Below are 21,508 nucleotides of genomic sequence, written 5' to 3' on the forward strand. Positions count from 1 at the left end.
ACGGATGCGGAGCAGCGGCCGCGCTCCCGCCGACCGTGCGTCCCCTGCTTGCGCTCGCCGAGCCCGCCCTCCTCGTGCTGCGCCACGGGTTCGCCGACCCCGTCCTCACCACCTGGCTGGCGGCGAGCGCCGTCGGCGCCAGCCCGCCTGCCTCCCCGTCCGTACCTCAAGCACGCACCTCAGCCAGCTCTCGCCCAAGCACTCCCAACAAACCCCCTTCTCCCCTCTCCGCGCGCAAAGGTGCTGACAAAGACGGCCGACGCGACGACGCTCACGCCCGACAACTTCGACATCGTCACCCTCACGCGCGCAGACGGCGTCGTCAAGTACGCGCAGCTCACCGAGGCCGAGTCGCAGAAGCTGCTTGACATTGCCAAGGCCGAGTCCGCCGCGGCCGACGCGTGAGCGCGGCGGTTACGGCGGAACGTTGCCCCATCTCTGCGGGGGCAGGGCTTCACTGCTCTCTGCCGATGCTCTCTGGGTGCATCTGGCCACCCGCTCCCTCATGCAGCTTGGGCCCCATATGTCTCGTACAGCGTACTTTTTGGAGCCACAGTGATATCGTAATCGCAGTATTTGTGGGTGGCTTTTGACGGCTTACAGCGGCTTCTCCCGCCTTGGCCCTTGCGCATTCCTACCTCTCTCTTGGAGCACTTGGAGTGCAGTCGGCAACCTCACATCCAGGGCCGGGGAGCTCAGAAGCGCACCCAGCGGGCCGGATGATCGGGATCGGGCTACGGGCTAGAGAGCCCTGACCCCTAGGGGGGGTGCGCGTTCGCAGGGCAAGGGCCTTAAAGTAAACACGGGTCTCCGAGGGTTGGCCCCGCGTACCGGGTTTCCCCTTAACTGCAGCCAGGACGCCCCCTCTACTCGGAGCTAATGAACACCACACTGCACGCCTCACACGTCTCTCTGTCCGCTTTTTTTTTCTTTTTCATATTCGATAGATCGTGCGGCGCCACGCGGCGCAAGTGCGCAACCGCGCAAGGGCCAGAGGCAGAGCCCTCCCTGCGCCTGCGCCCTCGTGGTGCGCCGCGTCATCGTGCAGTTCCCGCAAAAGCCGCGATCTCTTGTGCACTTTATTCTGTAAGCAGTTCTTCACATACTAGTAAAGGTACAAGTAGACCGGACTGGACCAATCCCACTTCTCAGCTTCTCACAGCTCAGCACAAGTCACGGTTCGTGTGCGTTTTGTCTCTGCAGCCCGTCGAGCTTCGCCGATTCTCTCTTTGTCTTTGGGGACGTTCACGCCCTTCAGTATCTTGAGCACTTGAGCACTGGATAGGGTCGATTCCGCGTGGTACGGGACCCCTTCTTGTGCAACTCCGGCCGGCCCTGGCCGGACAGCTTTACGGAGTAGTGAACGTCGCGAAAGGTAACGAGGGCGGGCCGCGGCGAGGCCTCCGGCTGTTTGCGGCGGGCGGCTTGCTGCTCGCTGCATGGCGAAAACTCGTCTCGCCACACGCCAAGGGCTTATGCTCTGTCGAGACGTGAGGCGCTTGCGCCCAGGAGGGGAGGGCGCATGCGTAACGACGCTGCTAGAGATGCCTTTCGGGGCCCAGAGATAAAACTTCTGATGCCATGCGTGACCTAGTAGTGTCCCCAGCTATGGGCGTGTCCACGTTGGAGCCAGGTGTGGTGTGGACGCGAGAATAGCTCCGCCGTTCATGGAGGCAACCGATGCGAGTCGACTGGTGTGATCAGTGGTCAGTGCTCGCCGTCTAGACAGCGCCGCGTTCGCGCGGTTCTTACTCGCATTTGGCGCAACCCCGGGGCTCCGCGGTCTCTATTGGGCTGATTTTGATTGAGAGGGTTGAGTTATCGCAGTTCTTTATGCCGCCTGGGTGCTCTGGGAGTCCAGGGTGACGACGTGTGAGCGTGATGGAGTTGAGAGATCATTTCGAGCCAGATTTGCAAAAAACTCCGCGGTGAATTCCTGAACATTTCTCGTTGGAAAGTGCACAGCTGCAAGGGTCCGTCACTCTACTCTCCTTAACCTACCACAAACTGTACCGCTGCGAGCCCGCAGCCTGGGCGACATGCACACAGGGCCTCGACGGTCGGCACGGCTCTCGTCGAGCCGTGCGTGACAGGGACCGCGAGACGTCGACTCGAAATCTACTCGAGGAGGCACGTGAAGTTGGCCTTGCGCGAGTACTTCGTGCCCTCGTCGCCGTTGACGATGTAGTCGCCTGTTCGCAGACGGGTGGCGCGTGAGACGGACACTGTCTATAAGAGCGAGGTCAAGAGCCGAACCGCGCCGAGGCAGCCGAAAAGGGCAACTTCCTCCTTTGTCCATCCAGCGAATGGAATTTCAAATGGCAGCATCCTCCCAACGTTGCCGAGGATCTCGTTGACCGAGCCGCCGACCCCCAGTGGGGCGAAAAAGTAGTATGGGAAGTTGCCGAAGCAGCCAAAAGGGCTGTCGCCGTTGTAGTCATCGGGGTAGCTTGCCATCTTGCAGTTGGCGAGGGCGCGCTGCGGCGAGCACCCCGGCGAGCTCTGGCTGAGACTCTTGCGCACATCGTTCGCCTAGAAGCAACAGCGGCGGAGGTGGGCGGGCACAAGTGTGGAAAGTGCCCGTATTAGAGGCGCGCGCCCAGATGATCGGCAGCGTGATCCAGACCACGGTGAGGGTCACATCGTCCTGCGCCGTCGTCGTGCCCCAGAAGGGGTTGTCGAGCACCTTGAGACCCTTGAGCGTGCACACGAGCGGCTGGCCGGCGTGCTGGCAGTAAGTCATGTACTGGATTAGGTACTCCCACGGCGAGATCTTGCCCCCCCCCGAGTCAGGCGTCGGCGGCCACGGCACTTTCCGCACGTCCTCGTAACACTTGGGTTCGGGGATCGACAGGTTGCGGAAGTCGTAGGTGTCCGGGTTGTTGTCGAGGATGTGGTTGAGGACGGAGATCGGCCGCACGGAGTACTTCTCGGAAGCACCGAGGAGCTGGGGCGGCTGCACCCCGAAGCACGACGCAAGCGACGAGCCCATGTAGCCGAAGCTGTTGTTGGCGAACGGATCAAACGTCCACGTCCAAGGAGCCCCCTTCGGGTGTTGCTCGGCGCAGGGCAACTTGCCGATGATGGGAATGTCACCAACCTTTTGGGCGCACGTTTCCTCATTGTACTTCTTCCACGGGCCCTGCTCGAAGGCGTTGATCACCGCAGCTGCCTGTGTAGTCAGGGGAACGGTCAGGGAGTGGCGGTCACTCAGGGAGACAGCCGTGAGGAAGAGTGGGGGGGGGGGGGGGGTGAGCAGCATGTGCGGAGCGAGAGACAGCTGGGAGGGCATTGGCCGCCTTTGAGACGCCCTGCGCGATGGTGCCGGCCAGACCGGTCGACTCGAGCACGCCGCCGTCAGAGAAGTAGCAGTGCGTCGGCTCGCTGAGCGCGTCGGGCGGCGAGAGCGCGTTTGTCTTGAACTCGTACTTCACGTTGGCCGCGGGGGGGAAGGGGAGGCTGGGCCCACAGGGGAGGTATCGAAGCAGGCAGGCTTCGGGGCCAGCTGGGACGTCCTCGGGCTGCCCTTGCGTAAAGAAGTCGGCCGTCAGGCACATGATCGCCTCTGGGGACAGGTGCTCCGAGGAGGTGATGGGCGCGCACGGAATGCAGCTCGGCTTCTCCACCCAGGTCGACGGGTGCTGCGAGTTGGAGAGGAACTTGACGTCCGGCGGATCGATGCAGCAGGTGCCGAGGTTGCGGTCGAAGGTCATCGGACCGTTGTCGGGCTTGCTCGGGTCGCTCACATTCTTCGGGTCGTACTGCGTGATGGCCATCCCGGGCGTAAAGGTGTACGGCACGACGCTCACGTTGTTGTATTTGGGCTGAAGCTTCAGCGCCGTGTAGATGCCGAAGCCCATGCCCGCCGCCTCCGCCTTCTCCTTCTCGTCGTTTGTGGCGGCGTAGACAGACGCAGACACCTCGCGGGCCCAGGCGGCGAGCGGGCCGACGAAGTTGCGGTAGCCGACGCCTGTGACCTGACGGCAGCCGCGGCGGGATCCGGGAGGGTGAGTGGTCGGGTAAGAGGCGGGATAGTGGCAGGGAGGGGCTGTGGTGAGTGGGTAGCTCGCACCTCGATCACTTGCGAGTGCGCCATTGGGGTCGGCGCGTCGGGGCGCGGGTAGGCTACCTCGCACTCGTTGACGCCGGCGGCGCAGGCCACGTCGGAGACCTGGTCGGGGCCCGTGGCCGTGTACTTGTTTTGTGAGATGCCGAGGGGGCGGAGAAAGAAGTTGAACAAGAACAAGCGGAAGGCGGAGGGGAAGCCGACAGCGAAAGGGGGCACGCACAGCCACCCGTACTTTGGCCAGCAGCCGCGGCCGACGCACTTGCCGAAGGAGAGGATGCGGGCGACGAAGCCAAAGGAGAACGAAATGATGATGCCGGACACAAGGCCGGGGTTGAAGAAACCGGGCTGGCGGACGATCCAGTTGTAGTAGCCAGTCTCCGGCTTGTCGCCGCAGGCCTTTGAGTTGTCCGTGAGGAGGTCGTCCCACGTAATCGAGTTCGGGTCCGAGTTTGCCTTGGTGTTGAGGAAGTTGACCGGGTCCAGCTCGGGGCGCGACTTGTTGCCGTTGAAGGGCGTACCGTCCTTGTTGGCGTAGCAGTACGTCTGGCTGGCAAGGTATCCGCCAGAGACGCCTGGCAGAGGGTGGGAGGATGGGTTGTGTGGGCCGTCAGGCCGAGGCGGGGCAGGAGCGAGGCACCCGCCATGACGTCAAACTGGTCGAGGGCACAGGGCACGTCGCCAACGTTGGCCTTGTACAGGCCGCGAAAGATGCCGTACGCGCTTACGACGGGCAGAAGGCCGCCGCCGTTGATCACGAGCGCGGTCTTGAACGGTTGCTTCGGCGCTGCGGCCGCTGCGGCGCGAGCGATCGTCTTCTTGCCCTCGCGCTCCTTGGCGCGGAGCCCTTCCACGTAGGACGCCTTGGGCGCTGGGATGGTTGGCCGCGCGACGAAGCTCATCGAGGAAGTAGAGGAAAGGCCAACGAGTAGAGACAGGAAGTGACAGCGGCGCGAGTTGGTCCTTTGGGGGGCTTTGATGATGAAATGAAGGTGTCACGCTGCATTTGAAGTTTCTTATTTTTATTTTTACAAGGCGGAGACGCCACGCATCGCTCTCGGGCCCACAGACAGCAGGAGAAGAAAGGGTGAAGCTCCGATTTTAAGAATTTCTCGCGCGCGAGTCGATTTAACAAATCAAGTCGCCCAAGAAAGAAGCGAACAAAAACAGAGGAGGGACCAACGCTCTGCAGCCGGGCGATGAGTACTGCGTGTCCTGGGCAGCGGCCAGCCGCTCCGACGCGGCGGATGTTGTCGCCAGCGCGCGCCCGACATGGCCACCGTTCAGCAGCAGGTCCAGCCGCGCTCAGCAGCTTCACCGCGCGCCAGCCTCTGACAAGGGGTGTGGAAAAAGAAATTGAGGCCAAGCACGAACCCTAAACCCTTTTCTTGCCCAGCGACGAGCACACGGGCGTTACGCGGTGACCCAAAATGTCCAGCTCAGAGGCACGCCTCCGGAGGCAGGCCGCCCCGCGCGCCGGCGACACAGCTCCAGCTGTCGAGCTGAACCGCAAAAGTCCTCTCAGAGCGGGGGAGCTGTGACACCAGAGCTGGCGGAGGCGGTTGTCAGGAAAAATATCGCACGGACAAGACAACGTCAACGTGTGTGGTGGCGGCGTGCCGTCCTCCCATCCCTCCTTGGGTCGGTGTTTTCTTTATTTTAAGAATTCTTGGTGTTCTTTCATCTTTGTTTCTTGCCGACAACACGTAGGAAAAAACTAATCTTTACCAACACCCGTTCGTGCAACACGTAGGAGGGCCGCAGATGCCGCAGCTAGCGCGAAAGTTGCCACATCTCGGATAAGTGGAACAGCGAGTGTCTACATATACCCCAGCTGCGTTCAATACTCCTAGATTGAACGATATCCCTTTGTCCCTGGAGGCACGCCACGCATCTGAGCAGAGCAACCGGGAGAAGGCTGCGGCGCCGACGAACATTTTATACATAGTAGTAGCTGTGGACACATCCCAGGCGCTGATGTCCCGATTGAAGCGAAGGGCACGTTCGAACAATCTGCTCATGTCAGTGGCTGCAGATACGTCCCAGGCGCTGATGTCCTGGTTGAAGGCACTGGCATAGCTGAACAATCCGCTCATATCAGTGACTGCGGATACGTCCCAGGCGCTGATATCCTGGTTGAAGGCACTGGCATAGCCGAACATGTATCTCATGCCAATGACCGCAGAGGTATTCCAAGCGCCGGGAGCGCCGCTGAGGGAGGGTGTAGAGGATGTAGAGTGTAGAGCGCTGTAGAGCTGTAGAGATGTAGAGCGCTCTGGAGCGCTGTAGAGCTGTAGAGCTCTACATCCGCCGCGTGACGAGGCGCCTGCGTTGTAGAGCGATGTAGAGCGCGATTTTGTTGTAGAGTTTGTTGTAGAGGCTCTACAGCCAAACCGCCGGGAAGGCAGTGACTCAAAGAGGTCGAGCCGCGCTAATGGGGTTTTACCGAGCTTAGTGAAGCTCTGATGGACAGCCCTGACTATCCCTGACACACAGAGAGTCCCTCTGACGGCACACAACACCCTATAACTGCGTCATGACCAGCCTGCCATGTGTCGCCGGTGCCGCATTCGTCGCTGTGCTTCTTTAGCAGGCGGTGGACTGTCGGCTGCGAGGACGGTCGCATTTGCGCGAGGCGAGGCGAGCATTCAGACGCCTTATCTGCGCCATGACTCGCGCCAGCGCGTGCGGGAGCTCCTGGCTGAGCGTTGAGTCCAGGCGAGTTGCGCTGGCCACGATCGCTACGCCGAGCCGAGCTGACGCGCCGAGGCGCCGGCCAGTCGCAGCCGTGAGGCATGCCACAGCAGCAGAGGCATCTGCCACCCATTGGGCGGGCAGACAGAAGGCCAGGGCAGCACTGGCAAGTGCAACGCGCCCCATGTCGGAGAGCGACCGTGCCTCGTTCGCCGCTTATGATGTAGAGTTTGTTGTAGAGATTTCACGTTGTAGAGCGCCTCTACATCGCTCCACAACGCAGGCGCCTCGTCACGCGGCGGATGTAGAGCTCTACAGCTCTACAGCGCTCTACATCTCTACAGCTCTACAGTGCTCTACACTCTACATCCTCTACACCCTCCCTCAGGAGCGCCGACTCTGGCACACACACACACCAGCATCATCAACTTCATCATCACCACCACCACCGCCGCCGCCCCCGCCCCCGCCTCCGCCCTCAGCCCGGCCCCCTCTCCACGCTCATATGACAAGATTAATATTTTGACGTGCCAGCCAGTGCGCAGTGGTCCAGCTTGCTACGCGGAAAGTGGGGAGAACCTCAAGTCATCAGGTTCTCCTCCCCAGTCTCAGGTTGTCCTCCCAGCTTTGCTCGTGCGTCACATCTTGATCTGCTAAATCTAAAACGTCACATGTGAAACTTGGAGCACTTGGAGTGCAGTTATCAGCCTCACATCCAGGGCCGGGGACCTGAGGAGCGCACCCAGCGGGCCGGATGATCGGGATCGGGTTGCGGGCAAGAGAGCCCTAGCCCTGGGGTGCGCGCGTTCGCAGGGCCATAACACGCGCGGGAGGCCATGCCCCGCGCACCGGCGAGCGAGTGGCACGAAAGAGTGCAAGCGCGCATGCTTTTGCGTAACGGCTCTCTCAGAAACTTCCACACATTTTACTTCGATCGGATGTCTCGCGTCGAGCGAGTCATTTGTCAAGAGGTCACGCTCGATATGCTGATTTTAGCTTGTTCGTTCAAGAGGAAATCTAGAGTCCCCGCTGCGCGGGCTCCGTGTAGGGGGCGTCGCCCTTGCCACGACTGTAGTGTACTTGGTATCTTAGGGGAAGAAAGCGCGGGGAAGCTTAGCCTGCTTAGCAAGGAGTGTAAGTAATGCGTGATTGATAGTATTGCAAGAACTAAAGTCTAAGACACGCCGCGCCAAAGTCTAAGACACGCCGCGCCGGACTTCCACGCGTGCTGCCGGGCTCGATCGCACGCGCTCATGAATGCGCTCAGCCTTCAATGTACCTTAGCACGCGAATTCTGCGTGCCTCGCTGCGCCACTGGCTCAGTTGAATGAGGCAGCAGCAGGCTGCTGCTGCCACACCAATTCTTACTCGAGCGAGAATGGCCAACACCACTGTGCTGTGGGGCCCTCACTCACAGGCCCAGCACAGTCGGTGTACTTTTAGCTTACTGACTCTCTCTCGGTGTACGACAGTGCACTACACCTGCTTGCGGAAGCTACGCACAATGTGCGCTCGCGCAAGGGCATTGGATGAGCCCTACTGATGGACCTCGTTGCCGAGCCCGGCTGCGCGATACTGCGAAGATTCTTCTTCGGTGCTAGACAGTGAGTTGTTGTTTAAATTCTTCTTCGCTGATGATGAACGATTTTGCCGGGAATGGGGGCGCGGTCCGCCTCGCCCCGCGCTCGAACTCACGGATACGCCGATGTGCCGTTGCGACTGCTGCACTCGCTGCATACGCTTCACCAGCCGCTCGAGCGGGAGGGCTCCAGCTGCGCCTCGCTGTTGCCTCAGTCGCCGACGCCGCTGCACATTTGCATGATAGTCCGACTCAGCAGCACCCGTAGATTTGTTGTGCAAGGCCATCAACCTCGCATAGTCGTTACATGTGAGAGGTGGGCTCGGCTTCAGGATGGACTGGTTGCCTGTTTCCAATGAGCCAATGTATTCTTGGCGACGGACTGGTCTGCGACATTCCGTGCCTTCCGGAACCATGCACCGAACCCGGGTTATGCATTCTGTGCGCTTTATCTTCCATGCCGTGGAGTGCACGGAAGTCGAGAAGAGCTTGTTGGCACCAAACAATGGATGAGCTTCCTTAGAGCCACACTTTGTAGCATGATTCCAGCCATAGTCAATGACCACGTATCCGTCAACCGAGACTAAATCGTAGACGTTGTACAGGATGTCAATGAAGGCCAGCCCACCGTGTCGTTGTTTGGGCCCAACGGATGCTCCATGCTGTCCATGATGTTGTCCATGCTCTCCATGATGTTGTCCATGATGTCCGATTTGGTCCCCGGCGCCCGTGCCATTGATACTCGAGGCAGGTTCAAGTGTTGGCTGTTGGCGGAAGTGGCGAAGAGGCACAGCACCCGAGGCGATGTGATGACTCAAACACACGACACACTCTCGCTCGTGCTGGCGAGAGGTGCTGTGATGTGGCGAGGCGGGCGGGGACAGGTGACTGGATTATATTATAGATGACTACGTCTCATACTGCATTCCGCGGAATACGCCCTCCCTCCAATATGCACGAATCAAAGACCCTCTCGGCGGGACACGGGCCGGGCCACAACGCTCACCTACCTGGCCGCGGCCACGACCGTTATCGGAGCGCCACCACCCACTCTCTTGGGCCGGCGGCGGCGGAAGAGGAGCCGCGGCCCACCGCCCGGAAGACACCAGCGACGGCGAGCGGGTCCGGCCGCCGCGGCGCTCTGCTGCAGGTCACGCCGCAGGCGCCACTGCAGCAGGAGGAGCGCGCCGCAGCGAGCCACGGAGGCGAAGGCGACGAGGATGAGGGCGCACCAGCCCGAGGCCGGGGTGCCGATGCCGAGCGTGGCCAGCACCTCGTCGCGCGGCACAGGAGGTCCGCCCGGCACGGGCGACGCGTACTCGGTCCCCTGGAGGAAGACGAGCTGGGCGATGAGGGAAGTCGCATAGTAGAGCGGGTTCCTGTGGAAACGCGGCAAGAGGTGGGTGGGAGGTCGGTGGGGGGATGCTCTGACCCTGCGGAGGGAAAGGCAGGGGCTGCGGCTCACGCGAAGCGCAGCTCGGGCAGCGGCATCTGGGAAGGAGGCACAAAGATGCCCGTGAAGAGGAAGCAGAACGACATGAAGAGCATCGAGAGCGTGCCCGAGTTGGCGCGCGTGAAAGTCGCTCCGACGGCGAGCAGCAAGCCGACGCTGTGGAACGTTACCACAATGAGCACCTGGCGGAGCGGCGGCGGGTGATCTCGGGCGATCTCGCGGGCGATCTCGGGCGATCTCGGCGTTCTCAGCTGATCTTGGCTGATCTCGGCTGATCTCGGCTGGTCCCTCGAGGGACACCTGGCTGAGCAGTGTCAGCGCGAAAGCGGCCGCGTCGTCCGCGATGCCGGCGAGCCAGTAGAAAGGGACGGCGTTGACGACGAGGAGGAGCAGCTCGGGCAGCAGCGCGATGCTCGTGGTTGGCACGTACCACGCGCTGACGCAAGCGGCGCCCTGCTGCAGCTCCTTGCGCACCTGGGCTTGGGGTTGGGGGCGGGGTTGGGGGCACGGATTGGGGGCGCGCCTGCTGCAGCTGCCTGCGCGCCATCCGTTCGTCGCGCGGGACGAGCGGCAGCGCGGCCATGAGAGGGAAAAACATCCAGTTGATGCTGGACAGGAAGGAGGCGGAGAAGCGCGACCGCGCGTCGGCCGCGTCGTAGCCGAGTCGGAAGAAGAGGAAGCCCGCCTGGGGGTGGCGGGGACACGCGCGCGGCAAATCGGACCTCAACGTGGCAGACCGCAGCTGCTGACGCACAAGCCATCTCGCACTCACAAACGAGGCTCGCGCCGGAGACGGGGGGCTCGTCTGCTGGCAAGCGCACAGGGGCGCCGCGCATCGGAGGCAGCTGGGGAGGCAGCTACCCGGGTAGGGAGGACTCTAGGGAGGCAGCTAGGGGGGCAGCGGGGGAGGCATACCAGCAGGCCGATGCACAGCTGCAGGGCTGCTATCTCGTGCACCCAGATTGAGCCGCGAGCGAGCCGCCAGGCGCGCGCCCCGAGCACTCTCACCTAGTGCGCCCCGGAAGGACTCCGGTCAGACGGCCCGCCGCCGCCGCCGCACAAGCTCGGCAGCGCCGTCGCCTGGTAGGCCCAAGTCGGGGGCGGAGAGGCAGCGTCTGCGCTCGAGGCCTCTGCGCTGGCGCGGACTGGCGCCGCGCTCTCAAACGCCGACTCTGCCGCCGCCTCGGCCTCGGCACGGAGGAGGAGCTCCTGTGGAGGGGCGAGGGGGAGGGGGGGGAGGGAGAGGGGGCGGGGGGGGGGGGGTGGAGGGAGAGGGGGCCATTGGGCGGCGGAAGACGCGGAGGCGTGAGACGGAGGTGGAGGCGGGAGAGGGAGGGGAGAAGAGGGAGAGGGGCAGCCGAGGTGGACGGAGGAGGGGGGGTGGGAGAAGGAGGAGAGAGAGGTGGGGGTAGAAGGGCTGGGAGGGAGAGGGGTGGGGGTGGGAAGGGTGGAGAGAGGGGGGGAGAGGTAGCGCCGCTCCTGCGCGGTGGAGCAGCGCTCGAGCACCAGGACCTCCATCAGCCAGTCGGCGGCCGAGAAGTCCGGAGGGCGCGCCTTGCCGAGCAACGCCCCGAAGCGGTCCGCCGCGGCGGCGCGTGGTCCGTGGTAGAGCGTGAGTCCAGCTTTGAGGAGGAGGAGCGAGTCGAAGAGCGCGAAGACCTGCGAGCTCGGCTGGTGAATCGAGGCGACGACCGTGACGCCGTGCGTGTGCGCGAGCTCGCGCAGCACGTCCACGACCACCTTGCAAACCACCGAGACAGAGCGGGGTGAGGCGAGGCGCGAGCGACGTCGGTGAAGCTGCAACGCGCAGCCCTCAAGGATCCAAATATCAGTGCTAAACGTCCTTATGGGCCCAAGTGAAAACACTCGTGGCGGGAGGACAGGGCGACGGCGCGCACGTACGCCATTGACGAGTCGAGACCGGAGGAGGGCTCGTCGAGGAAGAGCAGCGACGGCATCGTCAGGAGCTCGCACGCTATGCAGAGGCGCTTCCTCTCTCCTCCCGAGATCCCGCGGCTTGCGGCGCTCGACGAGTCGCCGACCTGAGTGCCTTCGCAGCTCGCGAGCCGCAGGATGGCAAGGAGAGAGGCAACGCGCGCCTCCCGCGCCGCCGGCGTCAGGTGCGAGAGCCGCAGCGCCGCGGCAAACCGAAGGCTTTCGCCAACGGTCAGCTGCTGCAAGACCTGATCGTCCTGCTCCACGACCCCGACGCGCCTTTTGAGGCGCGCCGACCACACACTGCCGCCGTAGAGAACCTCGCCGCCGCTGCTTGGGCCGCGGTGCGCGAGGGCGTTGAGTAGCGTGGTTTTGCCGCCTCCAGACGGTCCCATTGCCGCGAGTAGGCTGCCCGCTTCCATAGCTCCAGAACACGGCTGAAGAGCCAGCACTGGCGAAGCGCGTGGCCGGTTGATCGTGACGCTCAGAGAGTGCCAGCGAAGGTCGAGCGGCGCGACCTTGAAGTCGTGACGGACAAACGAGCGCTCTACGCCAACAGGCTTGTTCGTCGCCATGTAGTGTCCCTCACCGTCGAATGCGGCCTGGTCTTGGTCTTCGACTTGGAACGTGGTGAAATGTCACCGCAAGGTGGCGTGAAAAACAAAACAAAAAGCCGGAGGGGTCCGCCGCCTTGCGTTTGTTTCATACATCGAAGGCTAAGCTCAAAAAAATTAGCAATTTCACAACAAAACTCCCTGCATGCTGGGCGCCGCATCATCTACTACCGCTCCACGCCGAGGCGCGGGTGGCGGTGCTCGCCGGCGCTCGCGGGGCTTCGTTCGGTGCTCGCGCGCGCACTCACACACACACACACACACACACACACACACACACACACACATGCATGCATGCATGCATGCATGCATGCATGCATGCATGCACAGACACAGCGCCTTCCCCTTCCCCCTCAATCAAGACCCTCAAGGGCGAGGACACACACAGGACGCACCTCTAGCGAGGCCCGCATAGTATGTGGGTGGGAGACTCCTGCCGCCGCCCCTGCCACCCCTGTGCCAGTGTGCCTGTGGTTGCGAGAGACTGCCAGTGAGAAGCTGGAGGCAGGTCGCTATAGACTGAGATGAGACCGCCAGTGGAGTTGGGAGTCCACCGTGCACCGGCCATCAGCGGCCACCGCGCTGCGAGCCTGTCGTGTCCCTTGTCAGGAGCAGGAGAGCCCCACCTGTGCCCCTGATCGTCCTTCCAAAATCCTGCTCGTGCAGGTGTGGACTCTGTCCTCCTCCCCCATCGTCAAAGGCGATTAGCCGTCATATATCAAACTTCAAAGAGATATCACACACACAAAAGAAATTGGGCCGGACTAAGGGCTTCTGCGCGCATTGCGTGTGTCCGTGTGTGAGGTGTGGGAACAAAATTTTACAACAGAACTCTCTCGCACAACACTGGGCACGCACGCGCGCACTGGCACTGTGTGAAAAAGAATTCGCACCTGCTAACAAACGTGCGTCCCTGTCTGAGTTGCGTCCCTGTGGCGCGATTGTGCGTCTGAGCCGCGTCCCTGTGGCGCGATTCGTGCGTCTGGGCCGGCGTTTCTCCTGCCCGTGTGCGGCCTCACCATGTCCAACTCCGAGGACGACGATGCATACGACCCCAACCGATGCTCGGACGATGAGAGAGACATGGGCCCTCCACTGCAGGGAAGGCATTCCGAGCCGGCCGCCGCGGCTGACGCCCTGGCCATTCGCTACGGTGTGGTGCGGTACTCGTCGCAGCAGCACTACTTCTGGGCCGTGCACGAGGGCGACGTACCCGCTGCATGCGGTTTTTTGCTGCGCGGTGTCTCTCCCGATGCGAGGATGCTGCCCACCGATTTTGACAACGCGATCAACGAGCACAACTGGCCGTGCTCTCGCTTCGACGGCCGGTACGAGGACACGGCGCTGCACATGGCTGTGCGCTGCCGCGACGAGAAGATGGTCGAGGCGTTGCTGCGTCACGGGGCGGATCCCAGTCTTCGGAACGATGCGGGCGAGACGCCGTTCGATATTGCCCGCGGCGGTGGGAGTCGGTGGAGCGCCGCCTACTTGACTCCGCATAACTTTGGTGGCTCGGAGTCGCGCATCTCAGCGCTGCTGCAAGGGACAGCCGAGTCGGGTGGAGCTGAGCCGCCGGACGGCGGACTCGTCGTGGTTGAAGCCACGCTCGTCACTAGTGACACCTGACAAGTCGCAGGGCGAGTCGCGAGAGTGTGCCTATCTCTCATGAAGATTCCTGTGCCGTTGCATACCTAATGAACACACGGAAACATATTGACGTCGCGCCCGCGACGCATCTCCCACACTCTCCAATTTAACGTGGGACATGCAGGCTATAGAGTAAGATATATATAAGAGAGACTCTCTGCAAGCAACAGCCGCTCGCGCGCTCCCCGAGAGCAAGGGAGCGGCAGGCGGCAGCGCCGTCGCAGAACGAGGCAGAGGAGAGCGACGCGACAGAGGAAGAAGCGAGACAAGAGAGAGAACGACGAGAGTGGGACGACCGCGGGGTGGCATGAAGGTTGCAGGTTGCAGCGAGAATCGGCGAGAGACTGCGAAGAGAGATCGGAAGAGGCGGACGACCAAGGGTGGGCGACGGCTAGCGCATCACACCCCTCTCCTTAAAATCCCCGTGTGGTGGCGGCGGCGTGCCGTCCTCCCGCTCCGCCATCCCCCTCCCTTGGGTTGTCCTGTTTTCTTTCTTTCTTCCCTCGCACGACACTGGGCACGGGACTGGCGCGCACTGGCACAAACACAGGTACAGGTACACACCAGATAAAAAGATTTTTCCGACGATCTCTTGAGCACTTGAGCACTGTGGATAGGGTCGATTCCGCATGGAGCATGGTACGGGACCCCTCGGCAAGGTCTCGGTGTGGTGAGTGAGCAAGCACAGAGGGGCACGAGCCACGGTGTACGGCCTCTGCCGCCTCTCGCACACGCACTCACACGCACATGAGCGACTCGCGCGTGTCCGCGCCGGTGGTCGGGTTCTTGCCAATCGCGTCCGCTCTGGCGCACAGCGCCTTTTGCGTCGGCAGCGGCATGACGGCCTCTGTGAAGTCGGCGCCCTTGATGGACTCGGCGTCGGCGATGGTCTTCGTCAGGTACGCAGACTCGAGCACCGCGCCGTCCATCAACGCGCCGGTCAGCCCAGCCTCCTCCAGCGATGCGCTTGAGAGGTCCGCGCCTGTTCACAGTGAGATGGTCCGTGGTGGACGGTGCGTGATTCGCAGCCTCCCTGGAGCGCTGGAGAGCCGCGCCGGAGAAATCCACCTCGGACATGTCCGCCTGAGGAGAGAGTGGCAAAATGGTTCGCGTCAGTATTGACGAGCCTGCACGGACAGAGAGGTTGAAGAATAGTCTGACAAGTGACTGGACACCACCGACGGTATGGGTGGACGCAAGCGGAAGTGGAGATAGCCACGCTGGAGCGACACGCAGCCTCTATCTTAGTCCGCCTTGAAGAAGGAGCAGCCGCGCAGCTTGGAGTCCTTAAAGGAGGCGCCTATGGTGTGCAGTGTACGATCGTTCTTTTTCTTGTTGGAAGGAGGCGCTTTCGCGACAGCAACAGTGGCAAGTGGCGAGGGAAGCGCTGCCGGGCATGAGCGGTGAGGAGCGAGGCGGCGGCGAGAACGTAAGCGGTGTCATCACGCAGCGACGGAGAGGAAGGACAGAGGACAGAGAGCGGCAGCCGCGAGTGCAGTGAGGCGGACACCCTTCGCAAAAGTTCCACGGAACTCCTTCCCGTTGAGAGTCTGGCCGCCGAGGTCCTGTCCCGTGAGGTCGAAGCCAGAGTAGTCCTTTCCCCCGCCACTGACGGCCATCGCGGGGTCCGCCCACGCGATCAGCGCGGCAGCAGCACAGGCAGCAAGCGGAAGCCGCTGAAAAAGAGAGGAATCGGCGGCGCGGGGAGAGGCCGCGGCGGCGGCGGCGGCGGCGGTCGCGTGCACAGGAGCCACGCGCAAGCCTTGGGGTGGTGCAAACGACAGGCACAGCAGGAGGGAAGACATTCAGTCACTGGCCCAGGCTGATGACTGCACTCCAAGTGCTCGAGCAAGTGCTCACCGATAAAAAGAATTTGAATCCCCGCAATAAAATAAGGAGTGGCCCCTCGAGGGAATGGGACCGCCGCAAGCGGCGTGGCGTGGAGCGGTTGAGCATCCCTCCGGGGGCCCCTCTGCGCCGGGGAGGCGTTGTTGGAGGCTAGGACGCAAGCGTCCGTCGCCTTTTTCAAACTCGGGGCCCACTCCGCTACGCTCCGACCCGAATTTGGAGGGCCATGAAGTTTAAGGTGTTGCTGCGCAAAAGGGGCGGGGCGCGGGCGCGCGCGGCAGGTCTTTTTGGAGATCAGACCTTTCGATGGTTCATGCTTTCTATGTCTATCTATTCGTGCTTCATGAACACGACACGCGGTGGTGGGAGCTGGTGGAGCTGTCAGCTGATCGATCCAAGCGGTTGGGGAGTGGGGGGCATGGCTGGGCATGCAGGTCCGCCAGTCGGCCCGGCCTCTGACGTGGTGCTGCCGCTGCATTCGCTGAACCCTGAAGAAGAGAGGTGCGACTTGATTGGAGGCACTGGAGGCGAGGGTGGGGAAGGGAAGGTTGGGCCGGGCCGTGAGGGGCTGATGGCGCTGGCCAGCGCGGGGTGTGAGATGTCGTCGTCGTCGTATACTGCTGGCCCTCGAGTTGCCAGGGCTGTGGGCTGCAGAATTGGCGTCTGTGGCGTCTACGCAGGCTCTGCAGCGTGATGGCTGGCGGGACTGCGAGGCCGGCGGCAGCGGAAGGAGAGGCTGGGCACGAGCCAGGAACAGGCTGGCCAGGTCCGCAGGTGGCTGCGCTCGGGCGAGGCGCGCGCGCGCATGGCAGGCCGAGCAGGCTCGGCATATATGGTGAACCCCCGACATGGCGGTCCCGCTTTTCCCGATCATTTCGTCCGTCCAATCGAAGGAAGCGCCGGATCGCCCATGTTATGGAGTTAGCCAAACTTGCCCCGACGTTCTTCGTCGCAGATTCCGTGGTTTTTGCACGGTATTCGGATTTTCGCTATTGGGTCGTGTGGGTGTGTATTCCGGGATTAGTCAATGGTACCGCGTCGGCGACGCGGGCGCCTTGCGGGCAAAGCCCTTAGCCACCCTTTGTCTTGCGCGGTCAAAAATTCTCGCAAGCCTCAAAGGCTGCACTGCCTCTCGCCACATGAGAGAGAGCGCGCGCGCGAGAAAGGGAGCAAAGCGCAGCCTCAATGTAGACTGCTCACGATGCCGGGGACAACAGAGCCGGCGCAAGCGCGAGGGACACCGCGGCCACCACCGCCACTGCCATCACCGATGCCAGGTGCAGCGGAGCCACCCGCGCCCGCGCCCAGCGGAGCATGTCGAGGACATTGTAGTAGGCGACGACCCAGTCCACCTCGGGCGCGCGCGCCGCCGCACCCCCCGCCGCCTCCGCGGCGGCCGCGGCGGCCGCGACGGCCTCTGGGCCGAGGGTGGAGTGCGTGGAGAGGGTGGCGGCGACGTCGATCTCCTCGTCGCCCGTCGAGCGCACGATCGAGGAGACGCTTCGGCCGCGCGGGCCTGGCGCGATGGCGAGCGGCGAGGTGCGAATCGACTCGTACCTAGGGCGGGGCGTGTCCGCAGGCTCGAGCAGGGCCTCGATCGCGCGGCACGCGGGGCGGGGCCGAGGGGCCGAGCGCGGCAGTGGCGGAGCCAGAGCCAGGGCCGAGGCGGTGGCGGGGTGGAGGAGGGTGCTCACGTCTCGAGGAGCAGCCGCTCCGGCACGAACTGCAGGTATGGGGCCTCGCGGCAGTTGGTGAGAAACTGGGCGCGCGACATCTTGGTCTTGACGGCGGGGTTGTGCAGGTCGGTGTTGAGCACGATCGTGGCGTACACGAGCGAGTAGACGGTATGCCGCGCCTCTGGCAGCGGCAAGCCGCCGTCGAGGCCGACCGACGCCCAGGCGGATGGGTTGTCCCTCAGCCAGTGCATTGAAAACAGGCCGATCACGCGGTCGGCGCCAGAGCCAGCGTCGATGGGCAGGAACGGGAACTGGAGCAGAAGCCCGCGCAGCGCCGCTAGCGGACTTGGCGAGCCCGCCTGCGGGAAGGCGCGCAGCACGCGGTCGAGCGAGGCGCGAGGGTGCGAGTCGTGGCACACGAAGCTGGCGAGCCGGCGCCGCTCGTGGAGCGGTAGCCACAGCAGCAGCTTGCGCGCGGGCGCCTCCCAAAAGAGCTCCGATTCAAAGAGCTCCGATTCAGCGAGGAGTGCGTGGTCGACGTGCACGCTGAGCGAAAAAGCACCACCGCTGAACATGGTCTCGAAGCCGCGCCGGTAGGAGCAAGCCATCTCCTTGCGCACCGCCGTCTCGAGCCACGCGAGCGCCTCGCGCGGGCGGTCCGTCGCCTCCACGCCCCACCGCGACTGGAGGAAAAACTGCCAGCGAGGCTCGCAAAGCGGTTCGTGACAGCCTGCGCGCCAGCTCTTGCTGACCGCCGCCAAGCTAGTCGCCGTCGCCAGGTCGAGGCGGCTGAAGACGAGCGAGGGCTCGGGCAGGGAGTCGAGCGATGGCGACATGGACTGCTTGCGAGAGCAAAGCGGCGCTGCGGGCGGCCGGGCGGCCGTGGACATGTCCGGAAAACTGGAAAGAAATTTAGCGACCCCACAGTAGGCACGGGACTGGCGCGCAGACTGGCCGGAGAGAAAAGAAGAAGGCGCGAGCGATCCATCCAACTAGACGTGATCCCATCCTCGTTCCGGTGCGAATCGCCGCCACAATGGCAATGCGCAGGAGCTGCGTGCCACGCGCGACGGTGCTCGAGGCTCCGAGGAGCACGCGCTGGGAGAAGTATAGCGACCCGCAGTGCACCGCCGGCTGCGCCATCAAGTCTTGCTCGGGCAAGTGGCACCCGTGCTGCGTGACCAAGGCGGTTGAACCTCACACGTACGCGCCCAAATCTGCGGAATTCCCAAGCCTGGCATTCCGCCTGGAGTACTATTTTGGCGTGGAAGACGACCGCGCCTGCCCGAGGTTTGGCAGGCTAAAGGCGAAAATGCGCTACGACCACGCCTTTCTGTACAGCTGTGGCTCGCCCATCACAGGGATCGCTTGCAAGGGCAGCCCTTGCCACCCGACATATGGCAACGACATCTTCCGTATGTGCGAGGCGTTCGGCCGTCCGGGTGCGACCTTCGCACTGACCCTGGGCGACCGGATGGTCGCCAACAGCGGCGTGATCGGCAAGTCGAGGGACGTCCGGACCGGCTGCGGCGCGATGCTCCCGCTCAACACGGGACGGCACTGGGCGCCGCTCGGCGCTGAACGCGAGCGGAAAGACGACGCGCACCTCATGTATTCGAGGTGGGTCTTCATGCGCAGCGCGCTGGGGCGGCGGAACCGGACCTGGGCGGACAGCTGGCTCGCCCGCTGGCTCAAGCCGAAGGTCCCATGGGCCTCCAAGCAGAAGGACATCGTGTGGCGCGGCACCACGACGGGCTGCTGCTGCAACGCGGAGACGTACCGGCCGCCGTCGGCGCCGTGCGTACGCAAGGACTTCGTGCAGGCGCTCGGTCGGCGGCACAATGTCAAGTTTATCGGGCCAGTCGTGCAGAAACGCCACGAGTGGGTCGCCGAGAACTGGACGTTTGGCGAGCGGCTGTCGGTGGGCAAGCAGCTGTCCTATCGGTACATTCTCAGCCTCGAGGGCAACGATGTGGCGACCGACCTGAAGTGGAAGCTCGCGCAGAACAGTGTCGTCGTGATGCCGCCGCCGACGCGCGAGTCGTGGCTCATGGAGGGCCTGCTGCTGCCGTGGGTGCACTACGTGCCGCTCTACAGGCCGGAGGACCTTGAGTCAACGCTCCGCTGGCTCGACAGCCACGAGTCGGCGTGCCTCCGGATCATCGCAAACGCGCGCGAGTGGATGCGCCGCGTGTTGCAGCCGGCGGACTTTACGCCGCTCTTGCAGGCGCTGCTCGTTTCCCCGCCAGACCTATCTATCGACGCCTCGTCCAGAGACTTTACTGATGAAAGGTGAAAAAGCTGAAACTGAGCTGAAACCTATAAGGTAAGGTAAGGTAAGGTAAACTTCTCCACACACACGAGGTGGTGGGGCAAGGGGGGGCAACCCTCGCGTCTCCACGTCTAACGACAGGAGCCCCCCACGGCATTTAAAGTGCAAGGCCCGGTGCGCGTGGGTGAGCGGTGTGTGTGTGTGTGTGTGTGTGTGTGTGTGTGTGTGTGTGTGTGTGTGTGTGTGTGTGTGTGTGTGTGTGTGTGTGTGTGTGTGTGTGTGTGTGTGTGTGTGTGTGTGTGTGTGTGTGTGTGTGTCACGTCACTGCATCCTCTGCCGGTTCCTCCCGTCGCCTCTTCTTTGTGTTCGAATGTTTTTCAAAAAATAGTTAGAGGCTGCGCAGGCCGTCCCGTTTGCTGTTTGAAACGCCTGTTGCGCTGGCCGCTGCGCGCGCACCTTGTGATTTTTGGGTCAAAATCGTCCCGATTTCATAATGTTCGCTCGTACGTGCATCCGCGGCGCCCAGCGCGGTGCCAGCGGCTCCCATACCTCTAAGAGGCCACCCACCTCCGTATAGACCCTTATATCCGCGGTTTACGCCCAATAGAGGCAGCTGCAAGAGGGCCCGGACGGGCACTGCGGCACACACTGCTCGCTGCTCGGCCATGCGGTAGCGTCTGGTGATGCCGCCCCTGCGCGGGCGGGGGCGTCTCGCTCGGCAGCAACTGCGCCGCGCAGCGCAGGTTCGAGGGTCGCGGTGGGTGGGTGCACTGGAAGACGTAGCGGTCGAGAAAGCGCTCAGCGACCGCTACGTCTCGAGGATGGAGCCGTCGCGCGGACCCGACCGGCCGACCGGCAGTAGCAGCAGGCGCCGGAGGGCGCGGGAGGCAGCGGCGACACCTCGGGCCAGAAGCGCGAGCCCTAGGCTGGTGAGGGGGCCCGCTCATGCGTAAACGGCTCTGGGACTTAGCTAAATCGCGCATCGAAATCGGGACGATTTTGCCAGGGCACCGTCACAAGGTGCGCCGCGTGGCGCGTGCGCGCCGCCAGTCTTCCCGTGCCTAGTGAGAGTGACCGCTCACCGTAAAATTCTTTTTGCGCCAGTCCTCTCTTCCCCAGGGTTCCAACTTTTTCCGGGGTATGGTACCCTCGCGGCCCAAAGGGTGGGGGGGTATGGTCCTGACCGCCCATCCCCGGTCTCCGCGGGAGGCTGGGTCTGTCAGCAGGCGGGGGGGTATGGTCTCGAGGTGGGTTGAACACACCAGTGAGGGTGGGCGAGACGATCGACATCGAGGGGTCCCGTACCATGCGGAACCGACCCTATCCAGTGCTCAAGTGCTCAAGGTGGGTTGCGGAGCGTCCAAACCCAGGGTTCCGGCTCCTACCCAGATAGGGGGTCTGTCGGCACCCGTTGGACCCTATGCAATAGGTAGGTAGGTCCGGTTTTGACCGCCCCAGAGGGCCCCTGCAATAGGTAGGTAGGTGGCGGGTGGTTTGGGGGGTTCGGGGGGGTGGGGGGTAAAAAAAACCCCTTTCCCTCGCCGCGGGAAGAAGGCCCCCCCCGGCGTTTTAGCCCGCGAAAACGGGGCCCTTGCCCAAAACGAATTCGCCTTGCGGGCCGGGGACGCCCAGCCCAAAAACGCGTGCCGGGCGGGTGGCCGCCCCCGCGGTAACAAACCCCGCCCCCGGCGGGGGGCCTTGGATACCCCTTTTTCCCCAAAAGG

General features: G+C 63.1%; 6 protein-coding genes across 6 annotated transcripts in view; 2 read left to right on the forward strand and 4 right to left on the reverse strand.

Moving 5' to 3' along the window:
* EMIHUDRAFT_94882 (proteasome subunit alpha type) overlaps positions 1–405 on the forward strand; it is a gene marked incomplete at both ends in the record, with an annotated part of 2,260 nt that extends 1,855 nt beyond the window's left edge. The window contains one exon of the mRNA XM_005794010.1: positions 241–405. Coding sequence (XP_005794067.1) covers positions 241–405 — 165 coding nt within the window. The remainder of the gene's footprint in view (positions 1–240) is intronic.
* A 5,100-nt stretch (positions 406–5,505) lies between these two features.
* Positions 5,506–6,237, reverse strand: EMIHUDRAFT_194042 (hypothetical protein; the record flags this gene model as incomplete). The annotated part of the gene is made up of 2 exons (XM_005794011.1): positions 5,506–5,568; positions 5,890–6,237. The coding sequence occupies 2 exons, from the start codon at positions 6,235–6,237 to the stop codon at positions 5,506–5,508; spliced, it is 411 nt and encodes a 136-aa protein (XP_005794068.1).
* A 3,131-nt stretch (positions 6,238–9,368) lies between these two features.
* EMIHUDRAFT_447414 (hypothetical protein) lies at positions 9,369–12,333 on the reverse strand (the record flags this gene model as incomplete). The annotated part of the gene is made up of 9 exons (XM_005794012.1): positions 11,691–12,333; positions 11,272–11,532; positions 10,873–11,001; positions 10,708–10,800; positions 10,301–10,477; positions 10,093–10,257; positions 9,805–9,974; positions 9,572–9,718; positions 9,369–9,507 (listed from the first exon to the last, which is right to left on the reverse strand). Exons 1-9 carry the CDS (start codon positions 12,300–12,302, stop codon positions 9,369–9,371), a joined length of 1,893 nt encoding a protein of 630 aa, XP_005794069.1. The 5' UTR covers positions 12,303–12,333.
* A 2,198-nt stretch (positions 12,334–14,531) lies between these two features.
* On the reverse strand, positions 14,532–15,607 carry EMIHUDRAFT_425734 (hypothetical protein; the record flags this gene model as incomplete). The annotated part of the gene is made up of 4 exons (XM_005794013.1): positions 14,532–14,970; positions 15,044–15,071; positions 15,242–15,288; positions 15,499–15,607. The coding sequence occupies 4 exons, from the start codon at positions 15,605–15,607 to the stop codon at positions 14,726–14,728; spliced, it is 429 nt and encodes a 142-aa protein (XP_005794070.1). The 3' UTR covers positions 14,532–14,725.
* Positions 15,608–17,032: 1,425 nt separating this feature from the next.
* On the reverse strand, positions 17,033–18,348 carry EMIHUDRAFT_94886 (hypothetical protein; the record flags this gene model as incomplete). The annotated part of the gene is made up of 2 exons (XM_005794556.1): positions 17,033–17,393; positions 17,531–18,348. 2 exons carry the CDS (start codon positions 18,346–18,348, stop codon positions 17,033–17,035), a joined length of 1,179 nt encoding a protein of 392 aa, XP_005794613.1.
* Positions 18,349–18,548: 200 nt separating this feature from the next.
* EMIHUDRAFT_94887 (hypothetical protein) lies at positions 18,549–19,808 on the forward strand (the record flags this gene model as incomplete). Its single annotated transcript, XM_005794014.1, has 1 exon — positions 18,549–19,808. The coding sequence occupies one exon, from the start codon at positions 18,549–18,551 to the stop codon at positions 19,806–19,808; it is 1,260 nt and encodes a 419-aa protein (XP_005794071.1).
* Positions 19,809–21,508: the final 1,700 nt, after the last annotated feature.

This window comes from Emiliania huxleyi (assembly GCF_000372725.1).
Source record: "Emiliania huxleyi CCMP1516 unplaced genomic scaffold EMIHUscaffold_1, whole genome shotgun sequence".
Taxonomy (NCBI): Eukaryota; Haptophyta; order Isochrysidales; family Noelaerhabdaceae; genus Emiliania; species Emiliania huxleyi.